Raw genomic sequence first — 18949 nt, forward strand, 5'->3', positions numbered from 1 at the left:
CGGAAGTAAGAAATGTATGGTACGGTGATCAGGTGAAAGAGAAAGATTTCCTAGGGGCGAAAATAAAAAATGGATCAAGTCCGGGGTAGATGGAGCACGCGCTATATAGGTTCGGGGGGCAAGCACTAGATTTAGAAAACCCCGTGTTCACGTCCACTTTCTTATTTTGGGGCCTCGGAGTATTAGCTTGTGCTTGTGTCGGTCTGATTCTACTCTTCAGCTGCAATTCCTCGGCCGCTGATCATATCGGTCATCGCCGTATGTCCGCCGCATGATTGGTTCAATGTGCGTCATCGCGACAAAAATGCCGAGGCGAAAGGCTTATCTAATCGCGCATGTGAAGACAGGGTTCAACGTAGTGATGATCTCGAGTTATAGATAAATGCATATTGAATTGCCCTCCCTGAATTCTGATACTAAGCTCAAGGCCTTCTCAGATTAACATTAGATTTTTCTAACACGTCTATGGGATAGTACCGGGGCAGCTACTGGGAGATCTAGAAACCAAGCCAGAATAAGACTGAGGTCAACGACCGTTGGAAAGTTCTTGAACCTGCTCAGACTTACCTAGTAAGTCGCTTTAGCCTTACAAGTGAAACAGTTACAGGTCTCCAATTCAATAAATGTAAATGAAAAGCTTCACTTCATATCACAAGCGGCAGAAACCGCACTACTACATCAGGAACCGAGAAAGCCTGATAGCTCTAGTAATACATCCAACGTCAAAGAGGTTATGTTGCAGAAACCCTCTACTCATCCTCTCCATCCGACTCATATGTGAACTCATCCGGAAGAGGCGCGTCCTCCACGCCCTCCTCATCCTCATCAACAGCTGTCAAAACACCTGCGGCGGCCGCAGCGCCAGCCGGAGTATCGGACATGGCAGCCCGAGCAGAAGCCCGTTGAGGGGTCTGCAGAGCAGCGTTGCCAATGGCAGCCTGAAGGCGATCTTGAAGGGTCTCGGCAGCGGGAGCCGGTTGCCGTTGCTCTTTGCTGGCCTTCAGCTCAACAATATCACGGGGTTCGTCAGGCTGCTTGTCAAGGACAACAACAACACCACCGGTAGGCTGTAGAAACAAGTTAGCTAGTGCACTAATCAAATCGGGAGCGATAAAACGTACGCGCTTGACTGGCTCATATCGCGGGTCGGGGAAAGTGAGGTATTTAAGCTGTGCGGGTAGTGCCCTTGACATGTTGTCTAGCTCATACCCAACCTTCTCCCTCTCCGCCTTCTTCTTCTGGCCCTCTCCAGTGCTCTTCTCCCCATCTTTGCCCTCTTCTCCCTCTTTAGGGACAGTCTCATCTGTATCCATCTTGTCGGGTAGCTGATCTGACACCTTAGGGGTGGTAGGTGTTTGGTCAATGTCCATACTCTCGCGGCGGGCCTGCTTCTCCCGACGCTGTGCCCGACGTTTGGCCTGGGCAGTGGTAGAGAGGACGGCTGTCTTGACCTTCTCTGGGGCCTCTTCTGTTTTCACCTGCTGCTCTGGGGGATAGTCGAACAAGCTGGGGCGAGTGTTGCTGTGGAACTTGAAGTTTGGCACTTCCAGCTTCTGGTCCACACCGATAACAGATGTCGGGGTGAAACTGAGTGACAGGAAGTGGGTAAGAGGGAACCAGTACCAGTACTGCACAAACACGGCGGCACCGACAATGCCGGGCATATTCAGGTTGCCGGTCTGAGTCTGGAGGCTAATGGTGCAGTTGCGACCGCCGGCATCAATGATACCAAGGGCCACGGCGCATCCGAATTTGGCCATAGCGTCCTCATGGCGGTCACCCATCATCTTCATCATAGCCTTGCGCAGGCTGGTAACGCGAGGATTCATCGCCTCGTTCTGCTGAACAAGAACCATAGCCAGAGAAATTAAGGCACCTTGGCGAACAAAGTCTGTGGAATCCTTAAGCATAGGCTCCAAGAGATCGATGGCCTCATCCAGACCGGTTCCTGCACACGAAATACCAAGCGCCATCGCAGCACCGTAGCGGACGTGAGGGTTGTACGATTCAGAGAGCAGCTCGACCATGCGAGGAACGCTCTGGTGCTTGCGGAACAGGATGAAGCCCAAGCTCATGACCGCCACTCGTCGAACGTCATCATTGACATCGCTGACGGCAACGTGGAGCAGCTTGCGAACCGCCTTGTTGCTGCCACTGCCACAGTATGCCAGAGCAATGGTCATGATACCACCGTAGCGGAGAGTTGGGTCAGGGTCCCCAAGAAGACCGTTGATCAGCTCATCCGCAGCTTCTTGACGACCATACATGATCAGAGCCATACCCATAGCCAGACCGCGGACAATCTTCTCATGCTGAGTGTCATGGGCATACTGAATCATATCCTCCAACGCCTTCATGTTGCCAGTTCCCAGCATGACGAGACCCATGGCAAGGCCAACTGCCTCACCGTTGAGAGCAGAGTCGGTATAGAGAACATTTCGAAGGTCTTCGTAAATTCCCTCATCACCAGTAGCCATACCTGCCACACCCAAACCTAGGGCACCACCATGCTGAACAACCTCCTCGGTGGCCTTCTTGAAGTGGTCACGGATGAGGTCCACGGCCATACCACCGTGGTTGGCGTAGATAAGGCCAAAGGCGTAAAGAGAACCACCCTGGCTGTAGACGGAGCCGGAACCACCAACGCCAGCAATGTGTTCGCGGGGAAGGTAAGGCTGCAAAAGCTTCTGGCCCTGGCTCAAGTTGCCACGGTGAATGACACCCAAGGCAGCGGTTGCAGTGAACTTGGACCAGTTAACAGCCTTGCCCAGCCACTCCAGGTTATCACGGAAAAACTTGTCGTGAGTAGTACCAGCGTGCATGAAAGCATTCGAGAGAGTAACTGCAGTGTGGAAAATAGAATTCCGAGCCTCGAGGCTATCACGAATCTTATTCAAAATGGCAATATCGGCTTTGTTATTCCTGTAGAGGAACTCCAAATTCAACTGAATGGTCTTGATGCCATCCAGAATGGCAAGAATGTTCTTAAATGCACTGCGCAGCTCATCCGAATCATCTTCGTTCGATTGCCGGGAGATGGAGATAGACTGGTCCTCGAGCAATGGGTCCGACTCATTGGCCTCTGCGTGCGTGTTCTCCTTGTCGGCCTCATTTTCGGGAACAAGCTCGGCAATCTCTTGGCGAACCTTCTGGAGGAACTCCTGGGTACTGTTGTCATAAAGGTCGAAGGAAATCTGGTAAGCGACAGCCAGGGACCGCGGGTCACCCTTCTCGACAAGCTGGCGGAGGATAACAGATGCCATCGAGTGTTCATTAAGGTAGACGACACATTTCGCGATAGAGAAATAATCGGGTGCGGGAATCTCGTTGAGTAGCTCGAGGATAAGTTTCAAGATCTATATGACGGAACCAGTTAGCACTGTTTTGACTTTCAAGGAAACCACTGGACAAACCTCGCTACGGAACGCTCGTTCTTGGACAATGCCCATGCAAATATCCAGAACGTACTCCATGAGCTCCTCACTCTGACGGGATTCGCCCTGTTGCTTCTTCTCGTCCTCGCTGGCACGAATAATAGACATGCGGAGAACATCCAAGCTCTTTGCCTCGATGGCAATTCCAATAACCTGGCGGTAACGCTTCTGGCGGAAGCACTCCTCGAACAATCGCTCAATAATAGCCTGTAGTTGGCCCTGAACACCACGCTTCAAGATAAGAGGAGTGTCCGCGTGTTGAATGCTGATGTCCTCGCCGCCAGGGTGAGCGGCGTCGATGCCGGGGACCTCTTGGCGCGATAGCAAGGACTTGGAAGGCAAGGCGGACTTTGTGAATGGTGTAATCGGAGAGGTCAGGCTTGCTGATGTGCTTGTGGCACCTTCGCCAGATGCAGGGAAAGACTGGTTCAGGTGGGCAGAGTGGTCGCCGGCGCTCGGGTTCTGGGCGGCAGATAGAGAGATGAAGGTATCGACGCATCTAGCTGTAAAAGGCATGGATTTGTTAGCAACACAAACGTGAATTTCATCGTCGCCGACTGGCTTACCGATAATAGTCTCTTCGTACTCGCCACCGTTGTCAAGCTTGAACAGCTTGCCTGCACCCAAAGCAAGAACCATGCTCTCGTTATATTCCTGGAGGTGGTAGTACACCTTCGAGGCAACCAGAGCAGCGAGTTCACGTTCCGGGAATGATTCATCTTCGTATAGGGCCTCGCTGGATAGATGTCGTCAGTGTCTGTAGAACGAGGACCCGGGCAGGGAAGGCCGCATCGAGCGCGATCAACGGGACAATTCAGCCCATGCTGGCAACTTACATCTCAGGAACAGCGTTCACAACCTCGGTCCAAAGCAAATCGATCTGTGAATCTAATGACTTCAAAGCATACACCTTGAGCTCAGGGTCTGGCTCGGAGAGGAAGCCGACCAGACCGGCGGCCGAAATAACTCCGACCATCTTGATTGTGTAAGACAGCGGGTGCCTAGATGTGTTAAATGAAGCTCAGGCTCCGATAATGATGCTGTTGTCGATGTGACGAAGCACTGTCGCCCGAGAGGGAGCTTTGGGGGCAGAACAGCGAGCGAGCCCCAGTACACAGGTGGAATTCGGAAAAGTGCGATAGTCAAACCCCAAGCAATATGATGGCAAGAGGCACAGAAATCAAGTTAGAGTAAACGACACGATGGAATGAAGTGAAGGTACGAATGGAAGCTGGAAGCAGACAGCGGAAGCTTTGCAGGCGCGAGACCCGACAACGTCAACGGAGCTGACTGTATGGTCACGTGCTCCGGGCATCAGCTGCCCGCGAACGAGGTCTGGTGCTCCATCTATACATCTGGTAGATGGTGATCATGGCTGACATTTAAATTCCCCTGCTGCCCCCCTGAGAAGCGTGCAGAAGTTTCATCTTTGAAGCTTCCTCTGCAATATCTCAAGCCTCTGTTCTTCCTAATCATAATGTCCATTCTACTCCCGTTTCGAGATAAACGGCTGCCGCCGGTACCTGCAGCAGCTTCCACATACCATCACGACCCCCTTCTCTACATTGAGCGACAGTCTAAGCACATCCAACGCTCTCTCCAGACTTTAATTGATGCACAAAGCGACGGTCTACTCTCTGGAATTGCTCAGCCCCAACCAGACGGTACCTCTGAGGGGAGCTTCACCCCGACCTCCTCTACAGCTGGTCGGTCGCGGTCTCCCTCCACAACTCCCGCAAGACAACCCCGACCAAAAAAGATAGGACTGAGAGCTGCACGAGATGGGATCTTTCAGTCGATATATGATCTACTTAAGCTACGAGAAGAAGAGCGAGAAATACTCTCGTCTCAGACAGATGAGAGAGACAATGCGCTGCATGAGATCCAAGGTTTTACCTCGAGGCGAAACGGTCTGGAACAAGCTATTTCTGTGATACACAATGACCGAGAGAATGGGCGCGCTAAACGGCTTCAAGAGGAGGCCCGTGGCCTCGAGACTGACATTCATGAACTGGAAACCAGGCTTTATGAGATGAAAGCCAAACACAGACACCTAGTCAGCGAAATCGCGGACATCGAGAACTCCGTTGATGCTAAATTATCCTCTTATACTGAATCATTGTCCATTCTACAGTCAGACATTCGAAACTACCTCCGCGATCCCCAGGTTCAGCCCCTCTCGCGGCAACCTAGCGAGTCTACTTTATACTCATTGAATCCCAAACGCCGCACACTTGAGATGGCCCAGGAGCTTTGGAAAAAAGAACAGGAGGATCTGCACAAGAGACAACAGGAGGTGGATGCAGAGATTCTGGCACTGGAGGAAGGAGGCGGAGTCTGGAAGCAAGTCATGACGGACGTGTGTAGCTTTGAGAAACGGCTTAGAGTCTACATGCGACGCTTCATGCAGTTGGATGTGCAGGCGAACAATGGCGCACCGATAGGGGATAGCAAAGAAGATGTGGCAGCCAGCGTCTCGAATGATTTAGAGCAAACCACACAGCGGCTGGAATCTCATTTGGAGCATGCCGAAGTGAAGGACTGGAGACTTCTTGTCTGTTGCATTGCAGCAGAGCTGGAAGCTCTCCGAGAAGCAAGGGCAATGTTACTTCCCGCCTTTGGCTTGCCTGTGCCCGAGTCACCGGTCGCCTCATCGCCGTCCTCTCCACAAGCACCCCCAGAGGAAGCCACGATTGAGCATGCAGAAGCCCTCGTGGACCCGTTGGATAATGAGGACTCTGACCCACCGGCAGACTTGTTGAAGGATGAGGATAGCCACCATACAGACACAGCGTCAAGGTCAGAGGATGACGAACCCGATCCAGCATGGCTTCTTGAAGCCTAAGGTCATGATAAATACATGCATATAGCGATGGATTAATAGACTAGGTTTTTATCTCTCAGCCATGAAATTTGTTTCCTCCCACGGTTGCACAAGTGTGTATTGAGTCTTTGAAATGTAGAATATGGATAAATGTAGAATATGGATCAAAGATCATCTGGGGTTCATCGATGCGTTCGGGCGGAAGCCGGAATCTTCAACCCAAACATAAACGGCCAAGCTTCAGTGGTTCCTCCCGAACACACTGCGCCAGCATTTGAATTGGAGAGAATTAATAAAAACGTCTGTGTCTTCATAATGCATCTTTACCGACCTACGTTTTCCTTCACTATTCCTTCAATTTATGATGGCCGTCAACTCGAATGCCGTGTTTATTTGCCCCGTCACTTTGAAAATATAGAATCGACACCTCCCAGACGCATTCAGGGCGCTATCTTCGCCCACCCCTACGCATCACTAGGTGGCAGCTACGATGATCCCGTGGTCGGTTTTATCGGCGGGGAGCTCCAGCATGCAGGCTTTATCGTGGGAACATTCAACTTCCGGTAACGCCCTATCTCTGAATCTGTGTGGAGGGTGGACTGGCTAACATCGACCCAGGGGAGCTGGAGGGTCCGAAGGACAAACTAGCTGGACCTCCAAACCCGAACTGGGAGATTATACATCGTTTTATGGGTTCATGCTATACTACCTGAGTGCTTTGATATCTGTCCAGGGGTTTAGTGAAGGTAACCAAGACGGAGGTATTGATCTCATTCTCGGTGGATACTCCTACGGGTCTATGATTGCCTCCAATGTCCCAACGCTTGATGTCATGATTGATCTATTTCGACCTGGCCTTGGCACCGGCAGCGTATCTCCGGGCACGCCCATTGATCGGATCTTCAGAGAGGCAAGGAAGATCGCTGCAGCGACAATGCCAGGTTCTGTAGCAACAAGGGTAGAGGACCGTGATGACGAGGGGCTCCGCGCGTCAACCTTGATCTCTTATCTCCTTGTCTCGCCATTACTACCCCCAGTAAGTTCTTTTCTGACAGCGTTTACCACTCTTTCGGTAGATGTGGGGGACCGGTCAGCTCAGGCCCGACCCGCTCGTCCAGCCGACCAGCTGAGTGCTCACCGGACACTGGCATTATTTGGGGATGATGACACCTTTACCTCTGTGAGTAAATTGCGGAGATGGTCAGCCGAGTTAGGCCGCATGCCGCATAGTCAATTTAGGGGGTGTGAGATTGAGGGCGCGGGGCATTTTTGGCGAGAGGATGGAGTGGAACAGGAGGCGAGGGAGATACTGCGGGAATGGCTCCGTGGTTATACATGATGAACCATTGTAGCCAAGGTAATCTGATTTGATTGATTTGAATCCTTTTAGCCTGTCTCTCTGTATGCAGTACGAAATGAGCCGAACTCTATATGTCTTTTGATCCTGGCACAGAGTTAAGATCTACGGGTGATTCCCTGCATACTTCCCTTACTCCGTGGCGTTTTTAGGAGTCCCGCTCTCACATGCATGCATGTGAACATCATCGATTCATTGATCATCCATGTCCAGATGACAGTGAGATCATAGTCATTTCTGAGTCATTTAGTGAAGATTATGCATCCTTGGCGGATAAATTTATTCCATGTAGTAGTTGCAACCTAATCTACCAGAACGTGGGGAACCCACATTCGGGCAGCCCGGGGTAGTTGGGGTCATCGGGCGGATCGCAAAACTGGTCCCCGTGACGTTCTTCAGACCGCCCTTGGTCTTTGCTTCTTTCGTTTTTCGCCTTTGACTTCCATATATCACTTTATTTCCCTGAAAATTATTTCATATTTTTCATCTGGACTCCAAGCTGCGTCACAGACCCGAATGGCGCGTTCCCGATGCACAAGCCTTCGATATCGGTGTTGGGCGACTCCACAATAGTCCCTTCAAAATGCTATTCCAAACATGACTCGGATCGGATTTCTTCGACGCCCGTTCGATCCCTGCGCAGGGCCATATCTATTCCAGCAGTGTCCTCGATTGTCAAGGACTCGTGGAATTGGGCCGGCGACACCCTTGGTGCCTACCGCGGTGGACCCTCGGCCGAAGAGCAGAAGCGACAGGCGGATATAGAGGATCGGAAACAAGTGCTTTATTTGAAAATAAAAAATGTCAGTACTCTTTACACCATAGGCGTGGCGTCTCAGTACCTGGACGGGTGGTTGCATCTGTTGCGTCACCGTGCTAATCATGACTCTGGGACTACAGGCAGTGTCGTACGAGGAATGGTGTAGCTGCGCCAATGAGCTCGACGCGCTAGAAGACAATAACAGCTGGAAACAGACTTTTGAATGCTCTGAGTACCATCCTCAGTTGGTACAGGAACGATTACGAGAGCTGGAAGAGGCACGCATCAGCTGCGATGTGAGCCGGATGTTGTTTCTGGTTAGGACTGCGCTCAGTCGGGACTTGGGAATGATGAGTAACGCGTCGCTCTATCGTCACTCACACATTGGGACTAAGGATTTGATCGATCGATACATCACTACAGCGCTAGATACGATCACCAACCTGGTAGATTTGTCGGTACATAATCGCTGCGATGGGCTGGAATTGAAGTATATCCTGGATCAATTGTTGGCAGCCCGGCAAGCATTTGGTCGCAGTGCACTGCTCTTCTCAGGAGGTGCTACCTTTGGGATGAACCATATTGGTGTGCTCAAGGCCTTATACGAGGCCAATCTCATCCCTCGCATTATCTCAGGCGCCTCTGCGGGCAGTATCGTCTGTGCAGTCTTTTGCACCCGCAGGGATGAGGAACTGCCAGGGCTTCTTGACACCTACGCCCACGGCAAATTTGATGTTTTTAACGAAGCGGGACGAGAAGAGAACATCTTCCAGAAAACAGCACGATTTCTGAAGTTCGGCTCCTTTCTAGATATCTCCCATTTGGCAAATACCATGCGAGCTTGGCTCGGAGATATCACCTTCCAAGAGGCATACAATCGGACACGCAGGATTTTGAACATCTGCGTATCAAGCGCCGGTATGTATGAGCTCCCGCGACTGCTGAACTACATTTCTGCTCCGAACGTCATGATCTGGTCTGCTGTGTGAGTTTTAACCCTCTTCAAGTTGGTATGGATCAATTATCTGATATGATTGCAGAGCGGTGTCCTGTTCAGTGCCTTTGGTCTTCAGGCCATACACTCTGATGGCCAAAGATCCCATCACAGGATTACCAGTTCCTTGGAATGACTTACACCGGCAATACATCGATGGTTCGGTTGATGGAGATCTCCCAATGACACGCTTATCTGAGATGTTCAATGTGAATCATTTCATTGTGTCACAGGTGAATCCTCATGTTGTGCCATTTCTATCCAAGGAAGATGGACCGATCAACGAACTTCAACAAGGTTTATCGTTCGTTCCTCGGTGGGTAAGCACAATGACGCACCTGGCAAAGGACGAAGTGTTGCACCGAATGAATGTCCTGTTGGAGCTTGGAATCTTCCCAACATCAATGACCAAAGTCGCGTCAATTGTGAACCAGAAGTACAGTGGCGACATCAACATCTACCCTGAATTAAGTTCTTCCAACTTCCCGCGGATATTGGAGAATCCGACAACAGAGTTCATGCTCGAGGCTTGCTTGAGTGGCGAGCGAGCAACATGGCCCCGATTAAGCCGTCTTCGGAACCACTGTGCCATTGAGCTTGCCCTTGACCAAGCTATTCAGCAAATGCGAGCCCGTGTAGCCTTCAGCCCGGGCCAAGTTGACTTGCGTTTGCAAGGCTCCATTCAACACTCACCCGACTCGATAGAAAGTATCGCTAATCGGGGACGTCTTCACAATCGCAGGAGGGGCTCTCACGGCCATGAATTGGAAAGAAGACGGTCAAGAGGTGCATCACGGGGTCAAAGCACACGAGAGCTTCGAAAGGCACGGAGCACTGTGTCGCTTGAAAACCCACAAAATTCGCCGGCCAACAATCTAATCTCCGTGCCGCCTCGCCCAAAGGCCCACCATCGCCGATCTTCAATATCATTTGGCGGCGGAATATTTTCAACTGGGTCTGGTAGCGATGGAGAGGAGGAGACTGGTCTTTCCTTCTCTGGTCACCCTCGGCAGCCCTGGGCCCGAGACTCTTGGGATGCATCGTCCCACGAAGAGTATATGACTCAGGGAACTCATTCTCCTATTCGATCCCGGCGATCATCTTTTTCTAGCAGGTCACAGCGGTCCGCTACAGGCCGACAAGTTTCCCCCAAGCAGGTATTGGGGCCGTCGGCGCGAGAGATTTCTATGGCCCTGTCACCTTCATCCCGCCACCTACTCAGCATGACGCCGTCAGTTCATCCGACGTCACCTGAGCCCATCGCGCGCAAACCGCACCACTAAATTTCTTTTGCTCACCCCACGAATCCGTCGTGTGCCGGGAGATAATTGGGTCACCAGTGATATTCTACAAATTCTTTCCCGTACAAACTTGCTTGTTTGTCAAAAGGAAGCCTTAGCCTCGAGCTACTAGGATGGGATTCTCACCTGCGTTTCACCTCGTCTAATGCATAACCGCCATGATTACCGCCGTCTATGACTTGCTGCTTATGATTCCCCCTTTGTCTAGATCGGATGACAGCTTCACATTTTCGGGACATTGTTTTGAGATTAGAGAGAGCTTTCATCGAAGCCCCCACCCGGCTATCGAAAGTATGACATAGGCCTTGAAAATGTATATAATAAGGTTTTTAGATTCCTGGCTTTAGTCAATATAATCTCGTTTAGCCTAGATCCACATGACAATTTCAGCTATCAGTACGAGGTTTTCCGCCCTTGGCGCCTTTGTCCGTGACGCGACTAAGCTCTTTTTTGACCGAAGGGCCGAGCTTCCGGGGAAAACACAGCGTAAACGTAAATATCGCAGGAGAAAAAGTTAGCGACCCTGTGCAGTGGCCAAAGAAAGGGTCGTGAGTGGAGATCGGCAGTCCAGAAAAGGGAAGCATCGGCAATGTGGTTGGGGAAGAATATATCTGATACAACATATGCTGGAGAAAACAACCGCTATTACTCGAGTTCTAGAACACGACCTCCCTCACTAGGCCTGGTGCAACACGTGTGTCCCACATTTTTCTGTCATTCGATGAATTCTTCCTGTCTTCTTTGTTTACCGGCCTGCAGGATGCAAGGGTTGGAAACCTTCTGGGTCCCCATCCTCAGGTCGATCTCTGAAGTCATGGACCCACTATTGGGGCTAAAAGCATCTTGAGAGGTTTAGACTGCAAGGACCCGCTCACGCTAGCCCCGAAGGAATGAAGGCTGACGACGACGTTACAGGGAAAGTGGAAATACTGGACAACACAGCATCTTGACAGAATTGACAGTTCATCATGAAACAGGGCTTGCTCCGCCAGCGTTTCTACATATCCCTTCTTGCAGGTACGAGCATGGGTTGAACAAATGACCAATTTTCAGACGAGCAGATCACATCATTTGGGACCTCTCAGTGCCTGTCATGATGAGGTGTTTTGGCGTGCTCTGCGCGAGAAAAACATGCTCATGAGCCCTGGAAGGCCGGTTCTCGTTCCAGCTCCCAGCAAAATGCCGAGCAAACCAATTTGCTGCCGACCTGGTTCCACATGTTGCCGATCCTCTCGTACCGTTGATACTCATTGGCGGGCACTTTATCAATCAGTGGAAACGTCGATCAGTTTCCCTACAAAGTCCTCAATAAATGTCCACTTTTCCCGTGGCTGAATCCACAAAGCATGGGCTCCTGTTCCCCTGATACAGGGGCTGTATCAAAACACACTGTGGCAAAATTGAAATGATCTCATGGAGGGCATTCAAATGAGATCAGGAATCCAAGTCATGAACTCATGTGGCTGGGGCAACGTTTCAAGCATCACATAACCGCTGAACCTTGCCTGGCGCAATTTTGGACTCGGCAGAATACTCTAGAGAGTCTGTAACCTTCCAAGGTAGCTGCTAATTCCTGCCATGTAAAGAAATAATCCCGAAAGCCAAATAAACAGGGCGCTTTGCCCGGGGGAAAGAATTAAGCTCGTCGGCCCTTTTAACTTCGTTTGGCCGGACCCATTGACCCTGCTCAAGCATGTCCATCCCGATCAGGTAGGTGGCCCTGAGCATCTTCAATGGAGAAACATGATCCCGTCAGACCACCCGGCACCAGTGATATACACGGAACATGATCGTCGCCCTATGGCTGTACCACGGTGCCTGTTCAAAAACTTTAAGCGAAGCGACGATACCTTCCTTGTTCTGTATTGGATAAATCCACTTTGCCTGTTTTCCTTTACCTGAAACGGTTAGCAGGTTCTTATTCGGTTGTCTGGCCAGCAGCTATCACGCTATACGCTGGGGAAAAACATCTCGACCCTGAATTTCAAGTGCCGGTTACTCCTAGTTTCTGCCTCTCGTCTCGTCTCTGACCCACCCATCCTCCGGGCTCCATAGATCGACACCTACCTTCTCGTGGGAATAGCGGCCCAGCCATGACCAGAGGCAAAGTTTTGAGATTATTGCCCGATCCCGGCGTCTTTGTGAGCCATGAGTGGAGCCCCCCAGCACACTGAGGCTGGGATTCATTCACCTATGCTTCTATAAAGAAGCCTGCACCCGCCTTTTCTCTGGTACTCCATTCAACTATACATTTAATCAAGATTGTGTTTCTTGGTTCAATTACATCCTCTCTTTTTCCATATCGAATCAATTGCATTTTACTCGCCAATCCTTTCATAATGAAGTACAGTTTCGCTCTCATGGGCCTCGCGGGCTGCGCCCTCGCACTCCCCGCTCCCCAGGGTGAGTTCCAGCCATCTGGACCTCCTCCCCCTGGCCTTACTCCCACCGGCCCTGCTCCCACTGGCCCTGCTCCCACTGGCCCTGCTCCCTCCGATGCCTTCGGTGGCTTCGAGAAGCGTCAGTTCGGTGGCCCTGCTCCTTCCGGTCCTCCTCCCTCGGGCACTCCTAGTGGTTTCCCCGGCCCTATGCCCACTGGCCCTGCTCCCTCCGAGGGACTCGGAGGTCTCGACAAGCGTCAGTTCGCCGGCTTCCCCTCTTCTTTCAGTCTTCCTTTCCCCGAGCCCACTGGTGGCTTCGGTGGCCTAGGTGGTTTCAAGAAGCGCCAGTTTGGTGGCCCTGCTCCTCCCGGCCCCCCTCCATCGGGCACCCCTAGTGGTTTCCCCGGTCCGATGCCCACCAGTGGCCTTCCCACAGTGAGCGTTCCTTTCCCCGAGCCCTCCGGTGGCTTCGGCGGCTTTGAGAAGCGCCAGTTCGGCGGCCCTGCTCCTTCCGGCCCTCCTCCCTCGGGTACTCCTAGTGGTTTCCCCGGCCCTATGCCCACTGGCCCTGCTCCCTCCGAGGGATTCGGAGGTCTCGACAAGCGCCAGTTCGGCGGCTTCCCCTCGTCTTTCAGCCTTCCTTTCCCCGAGCCCACTGGTGGCCTCGGTGGCTTTGAGAAGCGTCAGTTCGGTGGTGCTCCTCCCCCTCCTCCCTCTGGCTCTGCTCCTTCCGGTCCTGCTCCCACCGGACCTATGGCCACTCCCAGTGGACCCATCCCTACTCCTTTCTAAATAATTCCCCGCGCTACTTGTAGCGCACACCAGCACGGGCGGAACTAGGGACCGCCATGCCTACATGGTGAAAACGTCTATACACGACGTGTTGTACAGTTGTTCAGGTCTTGACTTTATAAATTGAATTTGATCAGGACTCGGTACAGGATTTTCTTTTGTTTTTCTTCATGGACTTACGCGTATAGATGGTTTGGATGTTTCAATGTTATCCATGATGACCTTCAATATACGTAGGTTCATTGTTTTATGCTTCAATACATTCTTTTTGCTTTGGCAATATACTCTTTTTCTAGAACTGAAAGATTCCGACTTTGCGAAGGAACTGTGATGTCTCACAAGATGGCGAACATTGAAGAAAAAAATATAGTAAACAAGACAAGGTATGTTGCCCGGAAGGTAGTTAAGATCACAATAAAATGTGTGAGAACAGGCATAGATGTGCTTATTGTGCTTGCTAAGCTTTCTAAAAATATAACTAATTTACCTGCATTAATGGGTTACATCCAAATGCAGACTATGAATCCATGTTAATTAGCTTCTATTTTGGGCGTTCACGAGTGAGGAGTGTGCTAATTAAGGAACAACTTCCCTGTCAAGCGGAACTACTCCACAATGCTGCATTACCGTTCCGGCGGCAATGCATAATCCTCATTGGCCTTCGCCCAGTCCAGCTGCTCATGAAGCTGTGCAGCTGTCCAGCGCCTCAGATTATGCACGTCGGGAGGTCTAATAAGCACCGGCCAAGTCTCTCATCCACCAAGCTTTATATCCGAACGCCTCCCGCTGCTCAAACCACGGATGTTTTCTGGAGAAACAGAGATATAACTCCACCTTCGTCGTATTGGCAAGGGATGCTGTTTGGGGCTTTGTGCTTTGTTCTTTTTCGCTTCTGTTTGCCTTGTTTTTTGGTGTGTACGCCTCGAATCCTGTTCCCTGGTTGCTGCGACTCAAGTGGCCGGTGACCCCTCCACGGCCGAAAGAACCCCTGTCCTGCCCGTGTCCAATCCGAAACGATCCCCGTTGTTTGTGTTGGTTTTTTCCCTGCAGACGAGCAAGCCTTGACTGGCAATCTTGAAGGACACCGGATTATCTGCCAAGCTCCTCTGAGCAGGGCTTATTGATCCCTTGTCGTCAGCCCTGGACGTGGCGCTTTGTATTTGAACAAGCCGCGTTGCATCATATCGGTTACCCCTCATTGAGGACATTCCTGCTTTTTGTTATTTAATTTTCCGCTCGAATGTTCCTTGCTGCTCTCTCACTGGAGAGTAGGCATATAATACTTCTGGGGATCACTCGTTTGCTCTCACGATAGCCATCATGTCCGGCATCGTCAACAAACCTCTTGCCATGTTTCGCAGGCCCGATTCCCCAAGACCACTTCATGCTAGATGGGGTGACGTGGCCATATCTGTTCCTACAGAGGGATCGTGGAACCAATACAACAATCCTCATCGTCCAGCACAAGAAGAAAGGCAGACGTATGGTCCGGGCTTTGTCCCGCAGGATCGTCCTTCCAGCAGGACTGATACTTCCTATAAGAAGCACGATCATCTGGAGAATGGCATAGGCAGACCGCCTCGCTCATCAACGCATATTCCCCGCCGCAACTCCCTTTCGATAGGAACTTTACGTACGGGTCGTCTCTCTGTGCGTCTGGCATCTCGCCCCAAGCACCTTCGAGGTGAATCTCAACCTGAGCGAGATACCCTCCAACAAGAGGCCCAGCGGACTGATTTCGCCTACAAACCAATTCACCAGGACTACCTTGTCAAGGCGACCGAGAAATCGAAGCCGGCCGACACCACTCCGTTCAAGTACATCCCTACAAATGGACGTTATTTGGAGGAGATCCCCGCTGCTGCCCCCCCTCGCAGTCAGTCTGCGATGTCCCAACGCAGCTCTTACAGCCGGCGAGACTCGCTCGGTGAGTCGCTGGACGAACGACTTTCCCGACGTGGTTCGCACCAGGAAGATGATCGTCGCAGTCTTCACTCAAGTCTTGGTGATAGTTCGGATAGTTCAAGCTCGAGGCGCAACTATGATCTGCCGAGACGAGCTACTTCTCCCTTTGTTCCAGCTGATCGGAGAAGGGGCTCGTTGATGAGGCCTATGACTATGGCGATGGTTCCTGATCCCGAGGATCTTTATGAATGATTTCAATGATCCATGTCTATCAATGCTTTATTTTTATTTGTCTACGTATCTACGGGTTGTGGGATTTTTGATATAGTCATTGCGCGGCGTTGGGAATCGGCATATTCAGGTGTTTAGGTTGGCGGCGTCCACCGGTTTTGTTTCTAGATAGTACTCAAGAATGGAGATGAGTTCACAATCTGCCATGAATCGCCTGTAAGCGGTGATCACGCTACCACTGCATATTTGTTTGTGCTTTAGGCCTAGATTTCGCCTTTCTACAATAGTCATCTCTGTCCTGCGTTCAAGCCCAAGTATATACGCGTTTTCCCGGCCGACCCCATACCCAATTGGCCCGGGTCTAGATCCATGAGCTAGGAGAGGTAATTACTTTATTTACTAAATTATTTATCTCCCGTGAAAAGTGTGGAACGGAGCGTTGCGCTGAACCCCTCTGCACGGCGCAGGACGTGGCATTTAACCGCGCGTATGCATAGATCCAAAACGCCTCTAGACCTGAATATTTACTAACAATGGTTCAGGATCCTGAATAGCTGCCTTGAGACTGTTAACGATCCAGCTGCCAAAGTCGTGCTACCCATGTACTCAGGAAAATTTGCCTCGGATCACATTCAGCTACGGATAAGAAGCCACGCAGATCACAAGCGGTGATCACCGATCGTATCTTTGTAGTTGTTGGTTTTGGCTAAAACCGGGTCCTTGATTGGCTGTATGGTCGAAGCGCTTACAATGAACCAGTCAGGAGGCGTTCGGAGTGTTGGTTAACGCCACCACCTGAATGTGATTTGTGGACATGCACGCTTATGCACGAGAGCATGAAAGTCCGAGTTTGTGGACTCGGGGCGCTTTTGCTCCTGCGACTACAAGATGAACTCAAGTGGGGTTGGGCTTGGCGTGGTGCGTTGGTCACCAAATTGGGTTTAATTGGGCTTAATTGTGGACTAATTATGGGCCTTTGGATGCTATTTTGGAGTTCTATCGGTTGATTCTATCTTTAATTTACTCTCAAAATAGTTCTATAGTTTTTCTGAAACAGGGTCCCGATGTCAGAAGGTTGATTGAACCATATATCAAGGAGTGATATGCCAATCTTATATCTGAGCTAGAATTCTAATTTCTTCCCCATTGCTTAATTTTGGGGAAACGTTGGAACCCGTGTTGACAGGTTACTATTCCACTATTCCCCTGGAGCTACTGGTGACTCTGCACTGTGATAGTCACTAGCTCTCTTTTTCGACCAGGGGTTTGGGATAGAATTCTCCCCGTCACACGAGCTACCAAGGATCCTCTTTTGCAACGGTGATTATCATTGGCGTGGGTCGCTGCAAGCGTTGAATTGATCCTTGCAAGTGAGTTTAAAGTGGGCAAAACATCGAGGTGATAATGCACGCTAACTCAAACCCCGAAGTGACTGGCGGTTTCCTGCATCTTTTCTCTCGTAAGGAGAGAGCAAAGAGAAAACAGCTAGCGGCACAACAAGAGCAACAACCATACCTACGTGTGCCACCAGCCTACAAAGCCGATCTCTATGAAGCGCCCACCGGACCCCGCTCCGCACATCCCCGTCCACTATCATCCTTTGCTCCGGACTTAAGCCGCCAGTCCCACTACTACCAATACCCACTCCCCCGAGCATCGTGCGATCAGCCCCCACTGCCCACTTACGATCCATCAAAGTACCAAGCAATCCGACCAAATTCAACCCCAAGTTCGGATCTCCTCGCTAATCCCTACGCCGGACAATCTTCCAATCTGAGCGCTGCACACTACCATAATGCCCGGAACTCCATCTATCAGCCTGCCCCGGCTCCGGACCCATACTCCGCACCGAGGATACTGCGTGAGTCGGTGGCGCCTGCAAGGCGACAAACTGCTATGCCTAATTCATCCCGACCAGCCGCTTCGCTTCAGCAGCGGGTTAGATCAGAGGCTCGGGAAAGAAGTCGTTCTGAACCTATGCCTGCAGGTCCTGATAGCCAAGGAAATCGGCGTCGGCAGAAGCCCGTTCTTTCGCGGCTGATTACCAATTTCGGTTGATTTATGGAAAGCGAGTTCATGGCTTTTTACTTGCTTTAAAAACATGGCTGTGGAGACGGCCTGTGAAGATTATCTATATGACCGTTACGAAGGATTGGGGGCGCTTTGGTGTTTATGCTACATTTGGCAATTTTTAATAAGATTTTTGATTTTCGAGATTTTCGATGAATGACATTGTCTATGATTTGAAATTGACTCGGATTTAGTACGAAAACAACGTCCTTGGTGGATTTGGATTTTCTGCTCCACTTCGATGATCGAAGAGATCGAGACTCATAAACGCCTCGAGGTCTGTGCCCCTTGTCGATCTTCCACTTTCCCACTTCCCCTCTTTTGCCTCAATCCGGGTCCTTCGAGCTCTGAAGCTTTGGGCGCCTAAGCTCGTGGTCGACGGGTCGATCAACCTTGTTGTTCTCCGAACCAATATTTCACCCATCAACTGCAGAAATCTCCGTGAATGCATTCAAACGTCCTTTTGTCTCGCGTACATCTCCACATGCGGGATGGGTAATCCACTCTACTGGCAGGGATTAGACTGCGCCATGGTGAAACATTGTAGTACTTCTTGGTCAACTTCAGAGGGGGGTCCACCCCCTCTTCTGATCCCTGCTGGCTCGAAAATGCTCTCCTCCTACCAAAGACCCTTTCGGAGAAGTGACCCGTCAAAATGACCGAAAGTGATAGTGGTCAGGCGGCCGCGGGATGTCCCCTGGTGCTAATCATCTCCCTTTGTTCTAGACAACCCCTGGTCAAGCCGGTGGAGGATAAACGGCCAATCTAAGATCAGATGCATCCAGTAGGCTGATCATTGTTCCCTATTCTGGACGTCCAGGCATACTACGCAGGTGCAGATCCCAGAACAAGCGCCATGCCAAGATGACGGCGGACGACGTGCAGCCATACTATATGCAA

The 18949-nt window shown here is 51.0% G+C and overlaps 7 protein-coding genes across 7 annotated transcripts; 6 read left to right on the forward strand and 1 right to left on the reverse strand.

Annotated features, from left to right (window-relative positions):
* Positions 1–609: 609 nt before the first annotated feature.
* N7503_002460 (proteasome regulatory particle base subunit RPN2) lies at positions 610–4631 on the reverse strand. The gene is made up of 5 exons (XM_057062007.1): positions 4271–4631; positions 4001–4170; positions 3414–3937; positions 1122–3356; positions 610–1067 (listed from the first exon to the last, which is right to left on the reverse strand). Exons 1-5 carry the CDS (start codon positions 4408–4410, stop codon positions 750–752), a joined length of 3387 nt encoding a protein of 1128 aa, XP_056925969.1. The 5' UTR covers positions 4411–4631; the 3' UTR covers positions 610–749.
* Positions 4632–4911: 280 nt separating this feature from the next.
* On the forward strand, positions 4912–6279 carry N7503_002461 (uncharacterized protein; the record flags this gene model as incomplete). The annotated part of the gene is made up of 1 exon (XM_057062008.1): positions 4912–6279. The coding sequence occupies one exon, from the start codon at positions 4912–4914 to the stop codon at positions 6277–6279; it is 1368 nt and encodes a 455-aa protein (XP_056925970.1).
* A 294-nt stretch (positions 6280–6573) lies between these two features.
* Positions 6574–7597, forward strand: N7503_002462 (uncharacterized protein; the record flags this gene model as incomplete). The annotated part of the gene is made up of 2 exons (XM_057062009.1): positions 6574–6821; positions 6877–7597. The coding sequence occupies 2 exons, from the start codon at positions 6574–6576 to the stop codon at positions 7595–7597; spliced, it is 969 nt and encodes a 322-aa protein (XP_056925971.1).
* A 548-nt stretch (positions 7598–8145) lies between these two features.
* Positions 8146–10652, forward strand: N7503_002463 (putative Patatin family phospholipase; the record flags this gene model as incomplete). The annotated part of the gene is made up of 3 exons (XM_057062010.1): positions 8146–8418; positions 8516–9360; positions 9416–10652. 3 exons carry the CDS (start codon positions 8146–8148, stop codon positions 10650–10652), a joined length of 2355 nt encoding a protein of 784 aa, XP_056925972.1.
* Positions 10653–13009: 2357 nt separating this feature from the next.
* On the forward strand, positions 13010–13843 carry N7503_002464 (uncharacterized protein; the record flags this gene model as incomplete). Its single annotated transcript, XM_057062011.1, has 1 exon — positions 13010–13843. The coding sequence occupies one exon, from the start codon at positions 13010–13012 to the stop codon at positions 13841–13843; it is 834 nt and encodes a 277-aa protein (XP_056925973.1).
* A 1320-nt stretch (positions 13844–15163) lies between these two features.
* N7503_002465 (uncharacterized protein) lies at positions 15164–16000 on the forward strand (the record flags this gene model as incomplete). Its single annotated transcript, XM_057062012.1, has 1 exon — positions 15164–16000. The coding sequence occupies one exon, from the start codon at positions 15164–15166 to the stop codon at positions 15998–16000; it is 837 nt and encodes a 278-aa protein (XP_056925974.1).
* A 1383-nt stretch (positions 16001–17383) lies between these two features.
* On the forward strand, positions 17384–18037 carry N7503_002466 (uncharacterized protein; the record flags this gene model as incomplete). Its single annotated transcript, XM_057062013.1, has 1 exon — positions 17384–18037. One exon carries the CDS (start codon positions 17384–17386, stop codon positions 18035–18037), a length of 654 nt encoding a protein of 217 aa, XP_056925975.1.
* Positions 18038–18949: the final 912 nt, after the last annotated feature.

The sequence above is a fragment of the Penicillium pulvis genome (assembly GCF_028828015.1).
Source record: "Penicillium pulvis strain IBT 33274 chromosome Unknown contig_12_segment0_segment0, whole genome shotgun sequence".
Classification (NCBI taxonomy): domain Eukaryota; kingdom Fungi; phylum Ascomycota; class Eurotiomycetes; order Eurotiales; family Aspergillaceae; genus Penicillium; species Penicillium pulvis.